Below are 24,655 nucleotides of genomic sequence, written 5' to 3'. Positions count from 1 at the left end.
AGGCATAACATGGCATGAGGCTAACAAGATTTTGGGATGCATAGGAGAGAACCGGCAAGTATTTTGAAGGCAGAAGGTGACCCATAGCACTTCTTTTTAAGAAATGGTTATCAATAAAAATAATGATGGAGATTCCATCTGTGGTTGACAGCCTGCACAAGACTAATCTTATTTGTAAAGGGGGCACACGGCACTGAGGAAGGGAATCAAGTTAGCCATGACAAAAAACTTAGAGGAATTTTAACAGTAACAGCTGAGTTCCTTTCTTATTCTGGCTGTTGTTTTAAAACACCAGCCAATATCCTGGACTATGTATCACAGTTCACTTTTTGCAGTCTGTTGAACATGATTATTCTCATTTCTGCAGATAAATTCAAATGAGGGAAGATGAGGAATACAGCTTGTCCAAGGTCTCATAACAAGTCAACAGCGGCTGTTTTTCTCACACTCCTATTCTAGCAACTGGATTACCGCTTTTCTTCTTCATGTATTCTATACAGCGGTTTAGGTAGAAAGATTAGGTAGAAAGAGAAGATTTCTCTGGCCAGCACATAATTTTCCCAACAAAAGAATAATTTGTCCTTCTTGACTGGAAGTGAGAGAGATTCAGCACTGCCCGTATAACGTTCCTTCACTGCAGGAAAACTGTCAACCTACAGGTGAAAATACCGTATTAGAAAAAGGTACTTACTATGCTGACGACGAAGCTGTATGTTATTAACAAGAAAAGCAGTGGATAATTGACCGTGTTCTTGTACTTGAAACATTCATATCTGGAATGGAACATACAGGAGAGTGAGAACATTCATCACTTACCATATAAAGAACACAGTTTCAAGGCATATTATCACAAAATTTGAGAAAATTGATGCAAATGAGCCTTAGGCCCTTCAAGAAACTGTAGGTCCTCCAATAAAGATGTGTCATTTTAACACTAAAAAAAAGAAATCACACTTTTACCAATAAATGTGGGGTTTTTTTGAAAAAAAATCTAGTGCAAAACACCTCAATAAGCTCATGCATCTACAAAAAATAACTTAGTGGAAAGAGTTTGGAAAGTAGAAGTGTTTTCAGAAGGTTCTTAAGGGGTGATAATGGATAGCAAATTAGAAATGAGTTTAAAATGCAATACAGCTGCCAAAAACCCATTACATCTGTGAGCTAAAGGCAGCAGGGGAAAGGGACTGCCTTACAAAACAGCGAACTCCAGAGATCTGTTAAAATGCAGATTGTTTATGGCTCTACGACAGTCACAGCACAGTAAATTTGCTGGCCTGAGTACTGGTAGAAGTGGAAGGTGAAAACAGCTAATGACTCCTAGTACGTAAAACAACTAATTAAAATATAGCTTCACCACCTCTAAACTACACTCCAGTCACAGTTGTAATGGAGTTATACACCCACATCCCAGACCATATCTACATCCGAAAAAAGGTCCAAAAACATTGGCCATATAACTCCTTACATCTGCCTAGTTTATGTGTTGTTAAACTTTTGGAAACAGACACCATCGTGGATGAATAAAGGGAGACAAAGAAAAAACGTATAGGAATATCTGGGGGGAGGGAGGAATCTACAAGCCAGCACAATGTGCTACGTTGCAAAATGCCTTGCCAAAGTAATTGCACAGCTTGAGAGTCAGTAGGACTGAATGATGTATAAGGGAATGTCCTGTGCGGAACAACCTACCTTGAAGAAAACCAAAACGATTATTAAAGGCCTCCTAAACTGAACATTAGCTCATTCTTCAGAACATTTTAATTCCTACCAAACATACATACATACATGGAATCTTATTAGAGCCATAAACGCAGTAACAGACTTCCAGTGCTTTTGAAGATAATAGAGTAACCATTGCACATAATAAGCATGATTATTTTTGCAAACAGATTTTTATAGCCACTTCCCATCCTTTTCCCCAATGGCATTCAAATCAGACAAAAGAAATGCAAATGCAGTTTCAAGGAGATAGTGGAAATATTCCCACTGTAGCGCTCTAACCGAGGCATTATGATTCTGAACCCGAGTTTGCACAAATCACCCTAATGCATGACTCACACACAATTCCATCATAATTTCCACAGATGTGGGTTTAGTCCTAGAGCATCCCACCTCCATTGCAAACTCCCAATAATCTTCACCGAAGCTATTCCAGTTTTCAATGGCTGAATATTTGATACGTAAAAAAAAAATTTGTCTTTTTGCTTTTGGTCTTTTTGTCTGCAACAGGTTGATTTATCGTTTGGATTTTCCAAGTGACAGAAGAAATCATGTTAAATCCAGGCCTTGCAGCAACAGGCAAGAAAAACACAACTTACGGTACCTTTACAGTCGCCGAATGCTACACTGCTCCCAAAATTAAGTGGGAGAAAACAACCTGGCATGGAACATGCATGACAGCTTAATGCCAAGACACTCTCTACAAAATACGCACTCAACTCTTCATAAAACCTTTTTTCTTTACTTTTCTAGATGGAGTGGAAAGCAGGTTTAACCAGAAATCTGAAATTTGTATTTGGAGTCAGACTACAGCAGAGAAGTACAGTTCAAATAAATTACAATATTGATGATTTTGAAGGTGTTACTGAAGTTGATTTTATTACATCTGCTGTTTACATACCAAGTAACACTGAGCTCTGGTTGTATACTACAGTGTCTTTTACAAGAGGTGGGGTTTTTTTCCTGCTAAACAAAAACTGGTAAAACATCTCTAAATTAGCAAAAACTAGGACTAAAGCCAGCCTGGTGCTCTAATGGCCAAGTCATAATGCTGTGCTGCTAGCAAAACGGAGATCAGTAGAAGCTTCAGTGTCAGCCTCGCTATACGCTAGATCGGGATTCACAGATTCTACATTTCAAAAGTTAATATTTCGTAAATATTCAGAAAAAGAACATTTAACAAATACTTACAGGCAGTAGACAAACACACAACAACTGTATATCATTGGCAGTTCATCCAACAGCTACAAAAAGCAGAGACATCAAAACATGAAAACTACTTTTAACTCACACACTCGTGTAAGTTAATTAAGGAGAGAAGTCTTAAGAAAACAGGAGTTTAAGTCATTTGGATATCTACTTTCCTGACTGTACTTCAGTACGCAACAGTGTCAAATCCTACTCAACTACTGAACGCTTGCCGCATTAATAAGGTTATTACTTTGAATCTTTTGAATATTATGTTTCATAAAAAGCCCACACCTTCAAAGACTCATGCCGCTTCCCCCGTTCATACCTCTTGAAACATTTATATGAATTAGTTTTGTAAAGCCAGATGGAATAAGGCCACCCCAGTTACAGCCTGCTCAAGGCAGCCAGCAGCATTGTACTTCTGTATAAACTTCACAGAGAAACTGAATCATTTTTTTTCTATAACATAAAATAGAAATTTTGCCCATTAGGAAGTACCTTGCAATGTGCTTGCGTGTTTACCTCCTAATTCTGGAAATTTCTTACGTTGTTTTAATTCAGAGAAAGGGCGTTTATTTGGTTAGTTGGTTGTTGTGGGGTTCTTGGGGTTTTTTTTTTCCCCAAATTCTGACTGCCATATAATGTTTTATTGTCTTAAATGATTTTTACACTTTGGGAGAAGACCAGTGTGTTACGGTCTTCTGTAATTGTTACAAAACTTTTATAAAACATTATTTCTCCAGGAATTTGCCACCTTAAAGGAGATGGATTTAAAATAATCACCACAAGAGGTGGTTTCTCAAGAACAGGTACGCTCAAAATTGCTATTTGTCATTAGAAGCAAAAAAAAAAAAATCATAGCATTATTTTTTCTTCTAAAATGTTTCTCAAAGGACATTAACAAATTTCTGCTCATAAATACACAGTTAAACTTACCTTTTCTCATGAAGGACTAAAAACCATGAAAATGTAAAAACATACAAATGGATCAGTGAAGATCCACTGCCTCTGATTTCTAATATGTTAATAAAAGTTAATAGTTAGGTATCTTAGAATTGTTCCACCAGGTTTGACACTTTCCTAAAAAAAAAACCAAGAACTGGATGCAAACAAGATTTTGATCTCTTTCCACCATCGCTCTAAAAGCTGTTAATGGCCATACCTGTACAGAAATTACCTTCTTCCTACTGGTACAGGTTACTTAATAAGCTCACAATGATGTTTTTCTGAATAATGAGACACATTAAGAGCAACAGCAGCTTACACACAACCTTTTATTAAGCCTGCCTGATTCTGCTTGGTTTGGGAGAATTTCTCTAACTGCACAGGCAAAAACTTTTAGTTTTGAGATTTTTGTATTGGGGAAAAAAGTGATCTAGTTTTTTAAAGGAGAAAGATATATTATCCTGAGTGTGAACTATTAGCTTTTTGTGGTTTTGGTCACAGAAACTTCAGGAAATATTTCACAATACTGCTAAACAGACCTACCAACGAGCTGCCACTGAAAGGGCAGGTCTTGCTGCTTCACCCACGCTCCTGCGGCTTCCCTCGAGCGAGGCAGTCACGCTCGGCTGACCCACGGTGAGCCAGTTTCAATAGCTGATTCAGCACACTGCTAACCTTGCAGAAAAAGGTTTAAATCCCTGAACCTGTGCATTATAGGGTCAGGGACGGCAATAGGTAGCACAAAGAAAGTATCAGGAATGTATCAGAGCCGGTAGCTGAACCCAACAGGCGCGTTAGGTGGCACCTTGCCGTCACGTTACCTTTGCTGTGATAACTTAGAGGGGAAAAAAGAAGAGCTGAATTCAGCTTTATACTAATAGTTATTATTTATAACTTCAGTGATATTCTTTACCAAGTCTGAAGGAATTAGCTGCAGGATTAATTCACAGAATCCCAGGCTGGTGGGGTTGGAAGGGCCCTCTGGAGCTTACCCCGTCCCACCCCCTGCGTGAGCAGGCACACCCAGAGCAGGGGCACAGGGCCGCGTCCAGGCGGGCGGTGAATGTCTCCAGGGAAGGGACCCCACAGCCTCTCTGGGCAGCCTGTGCCCCTGCTCTGGCACCCTCAATTCATGCAGCTCTTTAAGAGCATAAGTCACTTAAGGCCTCATAAAAGAAAAAGGCAGGAAGAGGGTAGAGTAAGAAATACAATATAGCAAAATTTTTCAAACTTGGACAGCTGCTACACTCTGAAGTTCATATGCCGGCCGCGTCTCAGTGACATAACGGTAACATCAAAGAGCCTCTCAAAAGATCCTAGTTAGAATTTGCTTGCAGAACACAACAAGCTTCTGTATCCAAAAGAATTAACACTTTCAGAAATACTGTCAACAGCATGACTGAACACGTCTGAACAATGAAGAAACATGGATAGAAGGAAACTCAGTGAGCTGATTTCGCTGGTTAAATAAGCATTTTGGATTCTTGAGGAACGCACAATCAAGCACATTACCTCTCTTTTTCTCTTATTTTTATGGGAATCACTTCAGAAGTATTCAAAGTAACTGCTTTCAAGAACAGAAGCTTTCACATTTCTCTTAATTAAGTGGACTGAATTGACCATTTACAGTATTAAGACTGAAAAACAAATGTAAAAATAAAATCTCTTCAAACAGCTACCAATGCTGACTGTTAATCATAACAAGAGATAAAGTGAACAAGAAAAGATTATTTACTGGTTAAAATGTTTCCCCTATGGTGATTCGTGAGCTAGCGATCAGAGTTAATTATGGGCCACTTGTGGATTTCCCTTGGCTGCCAAAATAATAATTGTAGTTTGTGTGTCTCGCACAAAGCCTTTTACACCAGCGGGAAGGGTGATGCAAGACATTCCTGCTCCCCTCTCAGCTGCTTCTGCCCACCCTCTGCACAGGTCGTAGGCCCCTTAGTTGTCCTGATGCAACACCAGAACTACACGGTAAGTAGCATCAAAGTGAATTGGATTAAAATAGCCTTTACACACACCCCAAAAAACCCCAACCAAACCCACATAAGAATGTTTTAAGCCTGAATCATTTTAATGATCTGGGTTTCAGGGTGGCCTTGCTCACCTCTGCATCAGTGTAAGGAAGAGGATTCAAAACACTGGCAGGGTTAGGAACACATAGCTGAGGGAAGAGAAATTAAAAGGTGGAAATTCAAGGCAGTTTCACCACTGAAGAGAATATAGGTAAGTCACGCCCCTGTTTGGGAGGGAGTGGCGAAACAGATCTAAAAACCACCTTTTTCATGCCAAGAAAAGCAGAAAATATTCTTACATGGTGGCAGCAGTATGCTCCATGGAGGCTGACAGTCTCCAGCATGCACCAGAGAGATAAAATGCAGCATTATGGAGGCAAACATCACTACAGAATGTAATTCAGTCCATGCTTAAGACACCCAGTTTTTGGTGTCCACATATGCAGTGTCTCGGGTCCCATTATGATCAGCAGAAATCCAGAACTCAATTCAGCTGCCACGGCATAGGCGCCCAATGCCATCTGAGATGCTCCGCCACCTCCAATATGCCCACCCAAGACTGGCCAATGTGAGGGGGGGTCTGAGACACCTGCACCTTTGTGGGATGGCAGCTGGAGGCCAGACAGAACACTCACGGGGTCTAAAATGACACTAAACACCTATATTCAGACAAACGAATATTATCCAGGTTAAGACTGCCAATGGAGTCTGGAGAACAGTCAGCTGGCCTGCTCTTTAACCTCCACTGTCTTAACTATTTGCACTGAGTACGGCAGGAGCACGGACTTCCAGCACACACTTAAAATGGAGGTTTCTTAATTTTGAACTGAATCCCACTACAACCTGACTTTAACCTTTAACCTTCTCAAACCTAAAAAAGGACAAGACTCCTCGTCTCCCTTTAGAGAACGGGAAATACCAGGACCAAATCCTTTTGCCGAGTGATTTATTACTGAATGCCTTCTACTTGAGAATAAGAGAGAGGAAGACTCAACTATTACTACTCAGAAAACACGGACTTCAGTATTAATCCTACAGGTACATCTAGATAAATAGAGAACATAACGGAAAACATTAAGATGAAAAAAGGATCCAATAAATAACAGTAACTCTGGTCTGTACTGCTTGCTTTTGAGCCAAAGCTGTAGGAATTTTGAAATAACAACTTGAGTAAAAAAGATAGTATGATTTTCCAAAGGTTGAAGTGTCTTCTACCAATGTAAGCAATTGATCAGAGCTCTCACTTTAGATGGAAGTACATGCTCCTGTATAGCTATTGGTGGAAAATATCTAACAAAACAAGACCTGCCCTACTCTTTTGTTGAGTGCAGGAGTCACGTATAATGGTACTTAAGGTAGATTAACTCACGTTATACAAGTTTCACCTAGTCAAGAAACAGCAATATGACTGTATAGTGAGATACACACAACAAATGATTCACAGCTACTTATCAATACTCACCTGCATTTCATACTTCAGGGTCATGTGGAAGCACCAAGATCCCAATCCCACAGCTGAAAACAAATCAAAACTACGGTTAGCATAAGGATCTACATGTAAAACTCTCAGGTACATCAACTTAAATGCATTAACTCTACTGGAAAAAAAAATTAGAACATCAGCATCCCATTTCAGGGGCAAAATCCCAGTTTTCCACAGCCTTCTGCTTCATACTTTAGTCACCAGTGATGTCCTTGAATTTTTTATTTTTTGGGGGGGAATGGAGGGGGAGTGGGGGGCAGGCAAGGGGTAGGTGTTTTCTTTCCTTCCTCTCAATACTGTCTCCCATGAACTGGTGTACTAGGAGTGGAGGGAACCCAAAATGAATGGAGCAGTATCATTCTATTTATCTTTTTTTTAAGTACATTAAGATTTGTCTGTCTCAATCCTACTTTGCCGCAAAGCATCATTCAACCGCTATGACTCCTGAAAGCCTGTGATATTTCTGCTTATTGTCCAGTTTTAAAAAGTAAATTTTACAAGGAGCTTTTTGTCAGCTCTAGAAGCAGAAATTAATTGCTGCTAGAAGTCAGACCTACAGATTCGGGGTAAACAAACAAAACCCATGCAGTACGGATTCGTTTTGTGAAACGAGATCACCATTTTTGAGCCTTCTTCTTAGAAGCGCATCCTTCTACATAATGATTTTTATTTATTTGAAATACTTGATTTTTAAACTCCGAATTTACTTCTGAAGTTAATTTATGAGATAGATACTTTGCCTATACACAGCTTTTTCAGTTAGACAAGGACAATGCTTCCTGGAAGTTAGATTTCATTGTTTAGAGCAAAGCTGGCAGAGTATTTATTGTATCATTCATTACTTTGAAATGTTATCTCTGGTTTCAGAGAAAGCCAAGTAATTTGCACTCAAGCCTGGATCACTGGGTAGTGCTGCTGTGCTTTGCTGCACGAGCATAACCTTCTCTACATGCAACAGCTAGATTTCACTGATGCATAAACAGACCTTTATCTAACAAACTGTGCATTTCATAAAGGATTCCCAAGACAGTTGACAGACACGCCTGGAGATGTTTCTTAGATGCTATTAGACTACAAATCTGATTATTACACATACTCAATGAAATACCTAAGCACGTAACTTCACTGAAACATAAAACTGTAATACAGCTAACATTTAAAAAAGTATTGCCAAATACTTCAATGTCATTAATTCTCTGGGAAAATTAATGATGGCTGTCTACCAGAACATAAAGCACCATATGCACTTCTGTGCGTTTCAATTAAATTGTTTTGCTTCTGAAAATTCTTTCCAAAGGATACGCAACAACTGTTTTTCACCTTCATTGAGGTTTTAATGAGAAATTCTCATAGCCATTTTTCTACTTATACAGAATATATTACAGCCACTGTTCATTCAAAAGAAAAAAAAATTAACATCATCATTAAAACAGTAGCATCCATTATCCTGGCTGTCAGAGTGATTTCAGTATCTCCATGATACAAACTCTTATAATTTGTAATAAGTGTAATTTTCAAATATGGGCAAAATCATTGCATAAGAAATTTCAAATGATTTTAAATTAAAAAAATATGCTGTTGGGAAGGTTTTGTGGTGTTGTTGTTGTTGGTTTTCTTTGTAATGTTATTGGGGTTAATAAATCTCAACAATCAGCTACTGAACTCCTCCCCTTCCTCCTACAGGATTAGAAGCAGTCATTTCTAGATTATTTTTCCCTTCCAATCTTTGCAAAAAAAAAATCAAGAATGCTGCAGATATTAGTGTTTCAGGTCATTAATCCCACAACTACAACTGATTTCTAAAAATAACAACACTCTTGCTTCTGTGTAATGATCACACTTGGAGTTTCTTTGATCATGACATTTTACTATGCATTGGAGAAATATGCTTGAGCTATACTGTGCAGCAATTAAATAGTTATCTGAAACAAGAAAAGTTTGCAGGGACTCATCAGATGGTCCCTCCTAAAATAAAATCCGCTGCTGAAAATGGCTGTAGCTCTGCTTGCTGCAGTCTTGACAGAGCTCATGAGCACAGTCATGTCTGGTATTTAAGTACATTCAGCATGAAACCCCAGATGTTACGTGATTATAGAAATTGTATGACTAGATTATTCGTCAGATGACACTTTTCCTCTCACGACTGCACAGATGACGTTTCAGCAAACACTACCACGGTAACCATGCACAACAGCATCTTTTTGAAGAGATAGTTTAAATGAAGACCGAAGAATAAACCTATGATTCTTCACGTATCCTATTTATACCAGCTTATTGCAGAAGGATAACTTAAAAAGCTATGTTTTACACTGCAGAGGGATAACTTTAAAATGTTTCACATCTAGACATCGAATGAGCTAAGAACCAAGTTTCTCATTTGCTACCTTTGGCATATGTTTTATCTTAACACAGAACTGTGCAAATAGCTTCAGGAATCTGTTCAAAAAGGAAGAAGGAAACTGCATTAAGAGATGAACTGAACTGCAGCAGCTGAAGCATATGTCAACCTCTGCTTCACTAACGTCACTATATAAACTGGTAAACTTTAGCAGAAGGGAACTAGTATCTAATACTGCGCTCACTGGGCCCAGGGCTGGGCTACTTGGAGATACTGTCTCATGGCTTAACGCAGGGTTAGCGCCTGGTGCTGAAAACACTCCAAAATAAAAAGAGGAAGCACCTATCGCATGCCAAGGATTGCAAGGAAATCTTTATTTCCTCTGCTATGCCCAGAGCATGCTACCTTTCTGTCACACAGAGTCTAACTTGTAAACTTACATGGGGCTTGACATGTATTTGTCTCCAGTAAATAGTGGGCTAATACTTAAGCTCAAATGTCTTCACATGTAGCTTCTACCTGCAATTCTACAGGAATGCAGCTACCTTAGATATCCTTCTCATCACACAACTTCAGGATCAAGACGTTTCTAAGGAATGCTTATTTCACAAAAGCCATCACTGCAATGACATGTTCTACCAGCTTTGTATTTTTCAAAATATGAGTGAACATAATCACTGCAATTACACTGATTTTCAACAGAAGCGACTTTCCCATAGAGCCACTGCAAACTGAGCAATAGATTTACTCCTTATCTTGAAAGCAGGGGTTACATCAATGAACCTCTCAAGTTTCAGGGTATATATATAACATTATGTATTAAGCACAGAATACGCATTAGGTCACAATATTATGAGATCAGAATAGCACTTAAAGAGACCAGATATGCAAAGTCAGGTTAGCTGCTCTATGTAGACTAACACGGCCTTTTTTTTTGTCCTGCAGCAAACACAATGTGTGGTTCCTGCCAGCTGATAGAACAGCTGTGTTAGTGATGATGTAAAGGCAATGCATCTGCCAACTTTACTCACGCACAGTTATTTCACTGTGCTCCCACACTGCCAAAGAGAATATCCATGCTAGAAATAATCTGACATTATACACGAGATCCAACTTCATAGATGAACCATATAAAAATCTCAGGATTTGAACCCCAGAGGGACACAAATATCCCCTACAAGTTTTTCAATAGCTTTTAGGAAGAATCAGATGTGTCACATCATCAGTGATAATTCATGTCGATGTAAGACTATCCATCAGCATTCAAAATTCTTTCCATAAGCCTAAAGCCTTTACAGAAAAAGCAGTTTATTAGGATTTCATAGATGTGGTTTGAATTTAACCTGTACAGGCACTGAATGAAAACATTCTGAAGGAAGGATGCTCCAGATGCAAATGCCTTTATTTAGGTATCCACACATGAACTACGTGTCAAAGCTTCCACTGAAGAGAATGGCATCATAAAGAATGCAACTGGCCAAATATAAGGGGATATTTTATGACGAGCCAAATGATTCTCTAGGCTTACTGACTGCAAGGGGAGACAGAGCCCTCTGCACAGGTAGACACACATGTTTAGGTGTTTGAATCTGGAGCTGAATTCCACCTACAGTTTCCTACAATGGCAGTACTGAACTGAAAGTAAACAACAACATACTGCATCATGACCAGTCAAAAATGAAACAAGATGAAAGAGTAGAATTAAATTAACAATTTTTATTGGATTTATTTTGTTTTGTAATAGTTACCCTCCACAGCATAAGACACAGGAGAGTCCTTGGTTCCTCCAAGGGTGCAGCTCTACAAGTAAACTCGAGCATGGCTGGGACTGTTCCCAGGCACTATAATGCAACCGCCTGTGCTAGTGAATTATTAGAACAGTCGCAGCGTGAGCCTGGCCTGTTCCAGCTACCACTTTCCCTGAGCAGCTCCCAGGCACGGCCCAGCAGCCAGAAGAGTCCAGGGCCCGGGCCCAGCAGGGGATTTGTATGTGGTCACCTTGTTTTGGAGGCAAAGACAGACACAGGCTGTTCCACACTGCTTGGCTTCAGCACTCAGGTATGTTCCCCAGCACATTCGATTTACTAACGATGACATGGCCTAAGCACCTTCTCTACGGTTGTTAGGTAAGAATAAGAGAATTAACTTTGACCGAAGGGCTTCTAACAACTATTTCGCAGATACATATTTTCACTGGAAATGAAGTTTAGCCAGGTGTTTATGAGCTCCTACGGCTACGTCTAACAGAAAACCTTTTGCATCCTTTTTTCCCTCCACTTTGGTGCAGCTTGAATGACTGAGCCCTATTAAACAGGCCAAAGAAATACAAAACAGAACAATCCTTCCAAATTTCAAGTAAAGCATCTAATAAAGTTTGTAACTCCACTGACTGCTTTCTCTATCTTCTCAGGTCCAGAACAGTTACATTCTTTTTTTTTTTTCCCCCTAATATCATAGAATCATAGAATCGTTAAGGTTGGAAAAGACCCCTATGTATTTTTTTTAGAGACCCTTCTAGAATACAAACCATTTGGGAATCATAGCTTCCCAGGACACATGAGGAAATGACATACGGTAGAACCTGATACAATAAAACCACAGCATCATAAGGAACCTTCCAAAACCAACTGCTTATTCTTTGAGGTAGTGACAATCTGACATTTGTTCCACCTATTTCATGAGATGCAGCATGCTAAAGTAATTGTTCAAGATTATTCTTCACGATTTATAGGTTGATTAAATAGTTCCCTAAAGCTTAAAAATTGTATCCAGTTCCTACTGAGTCCGTTGACAACATGTCCTTTGAGCTGAAAGGCAGCAGAAATAAGGGCTGAGAACAATGTGCTGTATCTCAAAGAACTTGCTGAAAAGTGCAACTCAGGCTCAGCACCATGAACAAGGCATTTATTTAAAGTTATTTAGAAATCCCCCTTCTTGTCCTGCCAACTTTGGATCTTAGCATGTATGTGAAGTGAACAGAGCCTCCCTAATTCAAAATGCATTTGGTTCAAAGAGGAAATAAATGTCAACAACAGAAATTGTGAGGTATAAAATGAAGCGTTGAACACGGCATGGTAAAACACAAAGGAACTGACAATCAGCTAAATGTCTGGAAGCATCCAAAAGAAACAGCTGATTTGGATCAAAATAACGTCTTGAAACAACACGTCTTATGTTCTCAAATGCTAACAGATTTAATTTTCATGTCCGCTTTGACAGCTGTCTTTTAGCATCTTGTAAAAACTCAGTAATGACTCAAAGTTGTTAAAACTAACTCAGTGCCCTCCTTTCCACCCCCATCTCCGTAGCAGAATTGTTACAGAATTTCTGCTTCAACAAAACAACCCTCAGACACTACTAGCCAGTTAGAAGTTCTGCTATATGGTCTGTAATGAAGCACGGGGCCTGAAGTGAAATCAGAAGCTTGTGTTAAATTCACTAACCCTTTATAGATTAAACTTGTTACTTGTTTGTTACAGATTAAGTGGAGTGAAATCTTTTAATAAATATAATTACTGTAAGGGAAAGAATCCTCCCTGGTACTTTCTTACAAAGAGATTTCTGTACACTTTCTTCTCCACTTCACTCCTCATTCAGTCACACGCACAGAAAAAGTGCCAATGTTCCCGGCACATTTCAACTATATTTAAAATTCTGTTTATCTTCTCATTTGCTGCTTTTATTCCGTGTTAGAACAAATGTTAAGAGGTCTGTGCTTCTAAACCATCCTGTTCCTGTTTTTCACTGAGAAACTATAAAGCCTTCTATATTGCTTCACATCTTTCAACTGCTGTGAAACGAATATTGAAGCAGAGACCAACAAAAACCCAGAAAAGAAACGTTTTTGGAAGTGACCTTTAAAGATAAGAAGCTACAGCAAACACAGAAATTCTGTGAAACAGAAATTCTGTGTAATCTACTTCGAGACCCAACTGCCAAATCTGAACCATCTTCAAACATCTTCTTTTCTCATAAGGAACATGATTTCTGGTTGCATAATGAACATTTTAAAGGAAGTTTGTTCTTTCCTGGATTTTGCTGTTGTAGAAAAAGCAGGCTGCCCTTAAGTTCACCTATGCACGAATGTCACATTGTTCTTCCACCCTTGCAAAACATCCCAGCTACGACAGCTCCCATCTCTGTGGAGGCTACCTTCCCCAGTCTTCCCAGTGGTAAGAGACCGGTTTATTGTAAATACTGCTTTTAAAATTGGCACACTTATGTATTTAGATAAACACCGTCAAAAACCACACATCCATACGCTAAATGGATTCTTGGTGCCAGTTAAAGTGTAACATACACTAGGTACAACTTCATGGGTTTTCAGTTACTTCAGCATTTCCAGTTCCTTCAAGATCTTGGCCATTCCTTGTATTACTGTTCCATATAAATGTCACAAAAATATTAATATAGTGTGAAACTGTCTGGAAGTGGGACACATAAGATATCTTCTGTAAGTCATCATAAAGGACACAGTAAGCTAAGATGCACAGAGCAGGACGTAAAGCCAGAAAAGGATCACTTTAAAATCTCAGAAAGTTATTTAGTGATTTCTAACTTCATGCCCTTCCAACAAATACCAATTTTCTGTAAATATTAACGAGTATAACAAATTGAGGTTTACGTTTCACACACATAGTATTTGGATGTAATACTTGGCTTATTAATATCTGGCTATTGTTCATTGCACATCTGAGCTCTCTTTATAATGAAAGAGCAAATTAAATTTTACACATACCTGTAAGACACAAATATGCAGCTAAATACCGTTTTTCAAGGCCATCTTTACAGGTCTGAATCGCACCATAGATTGGAGGTAGAATGAAAATCAGGTTACTCACTGTGTTCCCTGTAAGACAGAAACCAAAAGCAGAGCTTTAGAATTGGGTACTATGCACTTTAAATAAATATAAAGCTGCATTCACTCATCGCAGACAGGTTCAACAGTTTTCATCCAGAAAGCTAAACCTTTTCAGAAGTCGTCTTCTGCTTTCACATGTAACACAAAGTTAAATTTTGCTACAACACAGTTAACTACTTGAAGGCTAAGGACATTTTAACTCTTTTGCCTTTTTTCCACATGTATGGATAGTCATAAAATACTATTTTAACTAAAAACTGACTTAGATCGTGCTTGCTTTCTCAGCAGGAGGCAGAAAAACAGGGTTACCTTGATTGCACCATTCATGAACTAAAACCCAATTCCTTACGGAGACATAAGCCTCAAATAGTTCAAGCCTGGTATTTTAAGAGAGCTGTTTGTTTGTTTTTTATTTTCTTAAACCTGTTCTTGGAACTGTCTCCTCCACACTCCCTTCAGACACTTTAAGGTCACCAAGTGACTCGTTCCCAAATGAAACCAGTTCGATCTTTACCATTAGTCACTGCGCACACCCCGACCGAGCCGATGGGAAGCTCCATCACAGAACACGGTGTAAGACCAAAGACTGTACAAGGGTACAATAAGGAAGAGCAAAAAGTCAGAAACTGCTAGTGATCAGCACGAGGGAGAACTGTCAAAGCTTATCAAGAAGCTGAGCTTCAGCAAGATACCACTGCTCTCCATCACCCCTCCTGCTGAAGCTGGGATGCAACGCACGGAAATGACAGAGGCCAGAGAAAGCAACAACAAGCCAATGACCCAGCTCTCATACCAGGGAGCGTGACGACTCTCCCAGCACTCGGGAAGATGAAGGAACCTTTCTTTTTGTTTTCTCTAGGACTACTTTCCCAGTCTGATTTAGATTTTTTTTTTTTCAAACTGTTCTGGCCTATGCAAAAATACAATGAAACACTGAAGTTTAAGTGAAGCATAAGGAAATGGAACATTTCTCAGCAGAAAGGATGCAGATTCAGCTTTTTAGCCTAACCACAAATCATAATTTTGAGAATAAAGGTTATGTAATGGCAATAAAATGACACGCAATTTGGGAAAAAGAGCAACTCTTAAAAAAGGCAAAACGTTGCTTGCATAATTAAGCTGCACACTTTAACATGCCATCAGTTAAATACATATGGAATTGAAATTAATTTCCAAGTATCTCAAAGAAAAGTACAATCCATGAGGCTATGGAGAGGCAAAAAGAAACCCTATTTCTGGTTTTGTTTTGGTTTTTTTGTTGTTTTTATTCAGCAGAAAATCTCAGAAGAGTTTTACTTTCTAAAACAAGAAGGAACAAGAGTGAGTAGGCCATGTCCAAATCACTTCTCCCATTCAAGCACCTATTTTTCAGAGTCCTACTTCCCAAGATCCATCCTAAAGAAAAGCGAAAGCTACCAAACTACGATCACACAACCCCAAAGTATTACAGCACCTGTGGAAAAAAAGATCCATACTTTACAGGTTTACAGAAAATTCAAACCCAAATGGAAAAAAGGGTTATTTCAGAACACACGAAGCAGAAGTGTACCTGGTTAACTTTACCATGTTAGCTCTTCGAAATTCTCACAAAGCAGATACAAATCTCACTTTGAGACATTCTCAACCAGATAAAAATCAAATGCGATTTTTACTAAATCTTCTTTAAATCACTTCCTTATTGATTTAACATCATCCCCTGCGCAACTATGAATTTCACTAAGTTAGAACAAGCAAAACAGATGCGCCAGAGACCTTACTCTTCTAGTCAGCTCTGTACTAAGTTCCTCCACGTAAAAGAAGCCCAGCTGAAACCGAACAGCTCTGCAAAGACATACAAGTTTATACCAAAGTTCATACCAAAGGCCTTTTTCATGCCTCAATTCTTTGGGGAATCATTAACCTTCTACCACATTCCCACAGAGCTGCAATGGACAGTGATTCACTTTTGGTGAAGAACAGGTTTGGAGGGAATCCACTACAACTCAGTATCGCGTGGTATACTGACCGTTACCACATCCTCCCACAAATCGTGCAAAGATGTCAACCAGCCTCGAAAAGTCGAGTAAAGGCCATGTGGGCTGAAGAGCGAATCTTTATAAGTGATCTGGATAACGGCATCAAGCGTAGCCTGACGAAGTTTGCTGATGACACCAAGTTGAGTGGGGAAGTAGGCACTCCAGAAGGCAGAGCTGCTCTGCAGGGAGGTCTGGATAGGCTGGAGGAGTGGGCCAGCAAGAACCTTATGAAGTGCAACAAGGACAAGTGTAAGATCATGCACCTGGGAAAACATAATCCGGGAGTGCAGCATAGATTGGGACCCACCTGGCTGGAGAGCAGCTCTGTGGGAAGGGACCTGGGGGTCCTGGTGGGCAGGAAGCTCAACATGAGCCAACAGTGGCTGCTGTGGCCAAGAAGGCCAACAGGGTGCTGGGTTGCATCAAAAACGGCATCACCAGTAGAGATAAAGTAGTCACCATCCCGCTCTACTCAGCGCTTGCCAGGCCACACCTGGAGCGCTGTGTGCAGTTCTGGTCCCCGCTGTACAAAAAGGATGTGGCCAGGCTGGAAGGGGTCCAGAGAAGGGCCACCAGGATGATCAGAGGACTGGGAAGCTGCCATACGAGGACAGGCTGGGAGAGCTGGGTTTGTGCAGCCTTGAGAAAAGGAGGCTCAGAGGGGATCTCATCCCCACGTACCAGGACTTAAGGGGTAGCTACAAAGAAGATGGAGACTCCCTTTTTACATGGAGTCCCATGGAGAGGACAAGGGGGGATGGACACAAGTTGCTCTTGGGGAGATTCCGATTGGACACCAGAGGGAAGTTTTTCACAGTGAGGACAGTCACCACTGGAATAATCTCCCCAGGGAAGGGGTTGGCTCGGCCACGCTGGGCACCTTCAAGAGTCGCCTGGACAGGGTGCTGGGCCATCTTGTTTAGACTGTGCTCTTCCCAGAAAGGTTGGACTAGATGATCCCTGAGGTCCCTTCCAACCTGAGATTCTGGGATTCTGTGATCCTGCTTTCTAAAGCAGTTCTCAACTACACCTATTTTCAAGAGAAGTTATTAGGCATTATATAAATATCACCGATCAAGGTCACTTCATTATGAAACTGTCAAAAACCTGGCAAAAATTCAATTATGAAAATGCTGAACAAAAGAATACCATGGTGTTTACCCGCAACTAGGAAGGCACATGACTTTAGAAGAGAGTTGCAGTAGGATAATGAACTTCAGAAGGATGCAAGAATGCAGAAAAGAGATTCTTCTTTAGGAAGACTAAGGTTTCAACACTTCCTCTAAAGCTATAATTATGTAAAATTACTGAAAATTTACAAGCATTTAATCTAAGGACCATCTTGCTGAAAGAGGAAATACCGTAGGCTTAATCGAGCTGTAAATTCCTGCCACTCCTTCTATGCACTTTTTGGCCCATATTATTCAGAATATTTATAGCACGGATTATGCAAGCCTATTTGCAAACATACTCAATGGAAGTTGTGTAAATTTTTTAAAAAGGGAAATGAGGGTGGGGGAACAATGAAGTCTTCTGGCGTGCTGCTAGCAAAATGGCTTCTTTCAAGAACAAAAACTACAAGGTCCCTTTCAAACCCAAGGTCCCTAGGAGCACATATTTCATAAGAGTCTAGCTAGTCTTTACAGGATTATCCTCACATAGAATAGCTTATAAATTCATTAAAAGGGATTTTTACTAATTCCATCAAAAAACCAGCAGTGGGACACGCACAGAGATCAGCAAACAATACCAAGAAAGAAGTAAAAGGTGACACAACTACAGACCCATAACTCTGAAGTCAATTAAGGAACAAGGAAGTGAAACAAAGTTTTGAAGGAAATAGATACAGAATTGAAAAAGGGGAAAAGTTAAACTTTCAAGGACCCTAATATTTTAAAAAAAAAAAAAAAAAGAAGGAAAAAAATAGTGCAGGAGGCCTCCTTAGGAAAACCAGAGATTGGAGAATTTGCAACTAAGACACGAGGCAGAAAGTACGCAATATAATTAAAGAAGAGATTATCGATTACGCCTGTAAGAAATCTAGTATATCGGAAATTAGATGAATGCACGTGGACAGACCTGGACTCAAGCATTATTCTTCTTCAGTACTGGATTCCTTGAATACTGGTCCAGGGAGCAATCTAATTTTCCTCTAGTGACCAAAGACCAATTCTGAACATTTTATCTTCAGCATGTCTATCAACAGAAAGGAGGATTAGATTATCAGCGTAAGAAATTAATGAACTCTCGGACTGAAATGACAGGAACAGGATTAAATATGATGGCCAAGAATATGCCTTTCAATGCGAATATGAATCCTTATTCCAAATGTAGGATGAATCTATTTGAAGAGGCAGAAAAGTGAATTAAGATCACTTGGTGACTGACCCTAAGCCATCACTGTAGGCACCAGACCCCCGAAATTCATTTCCAGTAGAGGCAGGGAAAATAGTAACGTCTTCAGGCAAGCCAATAGAATACACTGTTCTCTAGTTATCAATAGAAGAGAAAGCGTGTCAGGTACAGAGAAGCATCACTCCGATGGGAGTGATGAATGGGAGCTTACAGCACCAGAAGGGACAAAAATTGCTCAGCTCACCTAGCCTAACAAAACAACGGCTGGATGGAATGAAACGGCGCTCTGGAAATACACCGTGAGTAAATGCCAAGGACGAAAGGTAGCTATTTGAACTGAAGGATAATACTGACAAAAAAATAAATAGATATAAACTAACTCTAAATAAACATGGGCTAGAATTAAGAGGAAAGCTTTCCACTGAAGAGAGGATGTTTACAGCTGCTTCAAAACAGAAATGGGCAGTGTGATGAACCTACCCGCTCTCAGGGTGGAGCTCAGTAAACTCAAAAGCCAGATTACATGCTGTGGTGGCCTCTCACAGTAGTAAAAGAGACTACGTCCACAAAGATTATACACGGTGCTAGGCAAAGCGCTAAATTAATGAATGATAAATGCAGACTGTGTGACTGACCTTACAAATTCTCATAAAAGTCTTTTAAGGCTCTTTTAACGCAAACCATTGTTTCAAAATACTGTTTTATTCATTGAGAGAATGCCATAGGGTACCAGAACAAAATCAAATTTATGCAAAACATCATTTCAACAGCCCTCTGGCTAGGGAAGGACAGCTGTAGGAGTGTTAAACCACATCTGCACCCTGTTCTACAGATAACAGCAGCAAAACATGACAAGTCTTTTTTATGATGCATGGACATTCAGAGACATCTCAGGTCCTAAAACATAGGCATATTATTATAGATGTGCAAAGATCTGTACAAAGACTGACCACTGCAAAGAAAAAATAAAAACTTAAAGAGGAAATAGTATTTACAGGCAAACGCGGGCACAATATACCGCTTACTGTTATACAGACAGCTTGGTACAGTTAAAGAGTACACAAATTTGAAGGACCTTACTTTCATAAAGTTTCCACTTCCCCAAATATGTAGTTAATTCTACATTAGCAAATCATTTCTACAATACATTTGGATGAGGAGTCAAACGGATAAAACAAGTAAAGTTGTAAATAAGTCAAGTTGTAACAGAACATGCTCATAAAGAAATAATACACAGGTCGTAAAAACATCAGGAACAGAACAGAGTTGCTTTCTGTTTTCTGTGAGGGAGGAAAAGTGCTATTATGAAAGATGACGCAAAAATTATCATCATCTGCTTTTGACAAGGTGACCAGTGTGATTTATATGGTGTTAGGAGACCCATTCTCCTGCGTTTGTACACAGGAGGACTCCAAGACTGACCAACTGCAAGGATCTTCTCAAATGTCAGGATGCTCTTTCTCCCTCTGCCAAACAAATGAAGACTTTTCACTCTGCTATGGTTTCTACATGACTCAAACCCAACAGACATAGATATTACCTTCTGAGAGCAAAGGAGAAAATTTTTGCAGTTAGAAAAGTTGACTATACCTAAAAAGCTCATTTAAAATCAGGACTAACAAATATGACGTTCATTTCAGACTTTCAGCCTCCCCCCACTGCGAAACAGGAGAAAGGAAAGTGGCTGCTGTTTTCTAAAATAGATACCTAAGCTGCAATAAAGTCAAAGTGTCCCTTTAAATAAAACAGCAAACAAGCAAGTAAACAAACAAGATTTTGGTGCTGAAAACATCCATCTCATTGTCTGGATATCGTGGTGCTCTGCACGGTCAATTTTAGTGCACTTCCTGGACCATGTAGCTTTTTCTTTTTCCATCATTTCATGAAGAAAAATAATTATAAAACCCAAAGCCTGTCAGATGGCAGCATGCAGAACTTGAACCACCCTTCTAGCTGCTTTCAGATATAGGGAGTTTTATCTCATGGCTTTTGTTTCTGGAATCATCTCAAGCAGCCCTGGCACAAACTACAGCTCATTATTAGAGGGTTTACCAAATCTAAAGGAATTGTGAAACAATGCAATTCAGGCCCATTTGGGAGCACAACCATCTACCATTAAGTTACTCTCTCTTTTAAAGAAAGATTTTTCTTTTAGAAGGATCTCTAGGGATATGAAACCAAAGATGAACACACGCACACAGAATAACAGCGAAAGAAAGGCACGAAACGGGTAGTCCCGTGGGCCAGCAGCACCAGATAAGGTAAAGCAATGAAAGACAAAAAGGGGTTTGGAGATCAGGTTTGAACTGGAGGAGTAGGTAGCCTAAGAGCTTAAAGACCAAGGAGGAATCTAGAGTATTTCCTTATAATAAGAAACTCATTCAAATCTAATATGGGAGTCCTTGCTAAGACACAAGTACTTCATAGCTCACTTATCACAGCATTTTAAGCGTCAACACAGGAATTCATTTGAATAAAATCCAACAAGTTTCCATACCATATATACCATATATTATCAGTCAATAATAACTAAGCCAGAGCCCTGACAAGGTTTGTATCACTGATGTTTCAAAACACAGACATTTCATGATTGTTCAGAAGACCCAACTACACAGAATCAGCTGTTTTGGCCACTAACTTCAATCTTGTGCTGTTTTTGCTTACGGCTTATCACCAGGCGGGCAGTATAGCAATTAGATTTTCACTTCCACCAGCCATTTTTAATATCTTCCACTTCAAACTCTACAATAACTGCACCTCAGAGTGTCAGGAAATGAAAATTCCTGTCTCCATTTGATATTTCAGAAGGACCTCACGGGGAAAAAAAGTGAGTCATCCCAACGGGAATTTTGCCAATATGTAATTACTGAAGTCCCTACTTGGTAATGTGCATGAAGGATCAATATAAACTTCCTGTTACTCAGTGAAATACAATACAGTGTTACTCCAGGCTGGAGCACAGCACCAACACGGACTTAAACAAAAAAATGGGGGCAGGCGGTGTTCAGAGTGCTTATTTTTAAGCGACAAGATGAATTTCTTACCTCCCCTAATTCTCTTTTCCAAATACTAAGCAAGCCTTGATTTGGTTTATCTGGACATTAACTGAAGTTGCAACTGCAGCAATTCAGCTGCAACTCGTATTGGTCACATTTCTAATAACGACATGGGAAAAATACTGAAGGAAACAAGCAGAGATGCAGTTACTGAACTGTATAAGCTATGTATGAAAGCTTCCTGAAGAACTATAAAAATTAGTACAGATAAATAACACTTCAAACTAATGGGTTATTAGGGAGGCCTAACAGTTCCTCTAGGTATTTAAAATTAAATCAGAAATCTAAAGAGAAAGTTCATCTACATCATAGGAATCCTAAAATTAAAGGGTAGATAAAACACCATGGAAAAATGTCATAAAGTAGTACATTACAAAGGAACGCTGCATTAATCTAACTCTGTATAGGTGTTGGCACCTGATTGTGAGAAAAACTCTATGGGACAAAAGGGAGGGAGGGATCAGATACAGCAACCAGAAGCACTACAAAGGAAAAGAAAGATCTTAAGAAAAAAGAACAGCTACCTAAATGTCAGCCAGGCAGCAGCCACAAGAAAGCAAAGTAAAAGCCAACAGATATACATGGGGGAAGGATTGGAAAAAAAATAATTATTGCTACAGAAGAACATTCTGATCAGCACTAACTGCCTAAAACAAGGAGAAGGGGAGCTCATGTAGAACATCTACAGATCAATTTTATTTGGCAGCAGCATCACCTCCTAAATGAAGCCATGAATCCTGGAACAGTTTCAACCATGAGTGGACAACACACTTCAAGATAAACAAACAGAACAACCCACCACGGGCAAATAAAGGAAGCAAGGGAGGAAGGAACGCAGCCTCCTCCTCGACGCTAGCACCACCACAGATGCATACCACTAGTGTGAGCACACCGCGTTCCAGTCGCACGCGTCTCAGCCCCAGCCGCAACAGAGCGCTGCTTCCAGTAAGTCAAAGTGCTGGGACAAGGCCAAAAAAAACCTAAAGGCAGCATTGCTGCTGCAGAGCTGGTGGCCATCTGGGAGATTTTAGAGCTTAAAGTCAGCGCTTCCAGGTCTTCTAGGCTGCTTCTCCTTTGCTGGGCCTCCATTTCTCCAGGATATGTAAATGTATGCTGATATCCTTCTGAAGAGGTGAACCATTTCAGTGATTTACTGGATTGGGAAGGGGTAATGAGGTAATTTTAGAAAAAAGAATTAATTATTAACACCACAATTTAATTTTTATTCCCAGTGCTCATTTATGAGCTGTTCCAACATGCTGTGTCAAGTGATACGTTCTGATTTATGACCTTACACACTTTATATTCCAGCTGCAGAATTCTTTCCCTTGGCATTCATCATACCAGTTCAGCTACTGTTTTCATAGATGTTTTTACTCTGATTATAGTATTTCATGTTACATTTGTGTTCTTCAAAACAATCAAAAGGTAATTAGAAGAAAAAGCTCTCCACACTCCTGACTAACAAAGCACACACAAGAAAACTCAGTTCAAACCTGTAAAGCGTGGGTGTATTTTCTAAGGCACAAGCCTCTCTTTGGAATGCACGGCTTACAAAAGCACTTATTATTAAATGGCTTCTGAATTGCCCTAGGTTACAATTAAGCTATCCTTTTCTTTATCCTCACCTCTCTGCGAAGTGCTTTGCTACTGTGCAGTAAGGTTCTAATTTTCTAGTGTCTTAACAGGAGACTGTAGTAACGCTGACCTTGCTTTTTACGTATATTATGCTAAAAATAAATGAAAACTAATACAATATAAATCCAAATTGTAAAGGTCCACATGTTTCTTCACAAGAAACCGACACACTTGCAACCCTGGAAATCCAACATTTATGTCCATAATGCAGATTTGAACTTGGATGGTGAAACATGCATTGCTGGGCTAAGAACTTTTTGCTCTTCCCCTCAAATATAAAACATGGGTTACCTATTTAGCCTCCATTATTGCAGTGTCTGAGCAATCCCAGTTTTCTGCACACTTATCCTCAATATCTTTGCAAGAAGAGGACAGGCTAGAGGAGGGTGCCTGAGTCACAAAGAAACTTGCATAAAACCGAAGCCAGGACTTTCAAACACCAAAGCATTCCCGTAGCCACTAGACCATCCTGACCTGCCACAATAAAAATGTGTGAGCTCACCACAACACCTCTGGTAAATAAAGCTTCAGAGTAGCAAGTACATCCCAGGAAGAACTGGGTACTTACCAGAAACAATGCTTTTGTTACAAATTCTGATAATGTTCAGCATAATGGAGCCTTCCTCCTCCTCCTGGAATTATTAAAGACTATCACAAATGAAGTGCCTAAAGACCCACAACTTGGATTGATGGTTTTTTTGAGGAAGGATAAGCGATTTTTATTTCAGTGGGATCTGTCTTGAAGCCTTTCATGAGTGAAGTCCGAGGTCTGCATGAGATGCTGTGCCTCAGAAGAAGGTTAATAGGTTAATGTGGAGGACCGACTGTGAAGTTTAACAGATAATTATGAAAGCAATTGCAAGGGAAATATTCTGGGGTGACAGGCCAGAATTAAGATAGCTACAACAGCTGAATCAAAAAGCCACATTCCTCACTTTTGAGGCCAGTTTTGCCAATTATCTTACTGTGGCTCTAACTACGCCTATCACACCTAGGCCTGTCACAAGTGTAGGGCACTCTGAAGCAATAAGAAATG

General features: G+C 39.7%; 1 protein-coding gene across 1 annotated transcript in view; it reads right to left on the bottom strand.

Annotated features, from left to right (window-relative positions):
* The window catches only part of ACER3 (alkaline ceramidase 3), a 59,176-nt gene that overhangs the window by 21,131 nt on the left and 13,390 nt on the right, over nucleotides 1-24,655 (bottom strand). The window contains exons 2-5 of the mRNA XM_075115063.1: nucleotides 14,433-14,543; nucleotides 7,336-7,388; nucleotides 2,911-2,963; nucleotides 692-773 (exon numbers count right to left, since the gene is read on the bottom strand). Coding sequence (XP_074971164.1) covers nucleotides 692-773; nucleotides 2,911-2,963; nucleotides 7,336-7,388; nucleotides 14,433-14,543 — 299 coding nt within the window. The remainder of the gene's footprint in view (nucleotides 1-691; nucleotides 774-2,910; nucleotides 2,964-7,335; nucleotides 7,389-14,432; nucleotides 14,544-24,655) is intronic.

The sequence above is a fragment of the Phalacrocorax aristotelis genome, chromosome 1, assembly GCF_949628215.1.
Source record: "Phalacrocorax aristotelis chromosome 1, bGulAri2.1, whole genome shotgun sequence".
Taxonomy (NCBI): Eukaryota; Metazoa; Chordata; class Aves; order Suliformes; family Phalacrocoracidae; genus Phalacrocorax; species Phalacrocorax aristotelis.
Note: the sequence above shows the minus strand (reverse complement) of the source record. Positions and strands in the feature narration are given on the sequence as shown.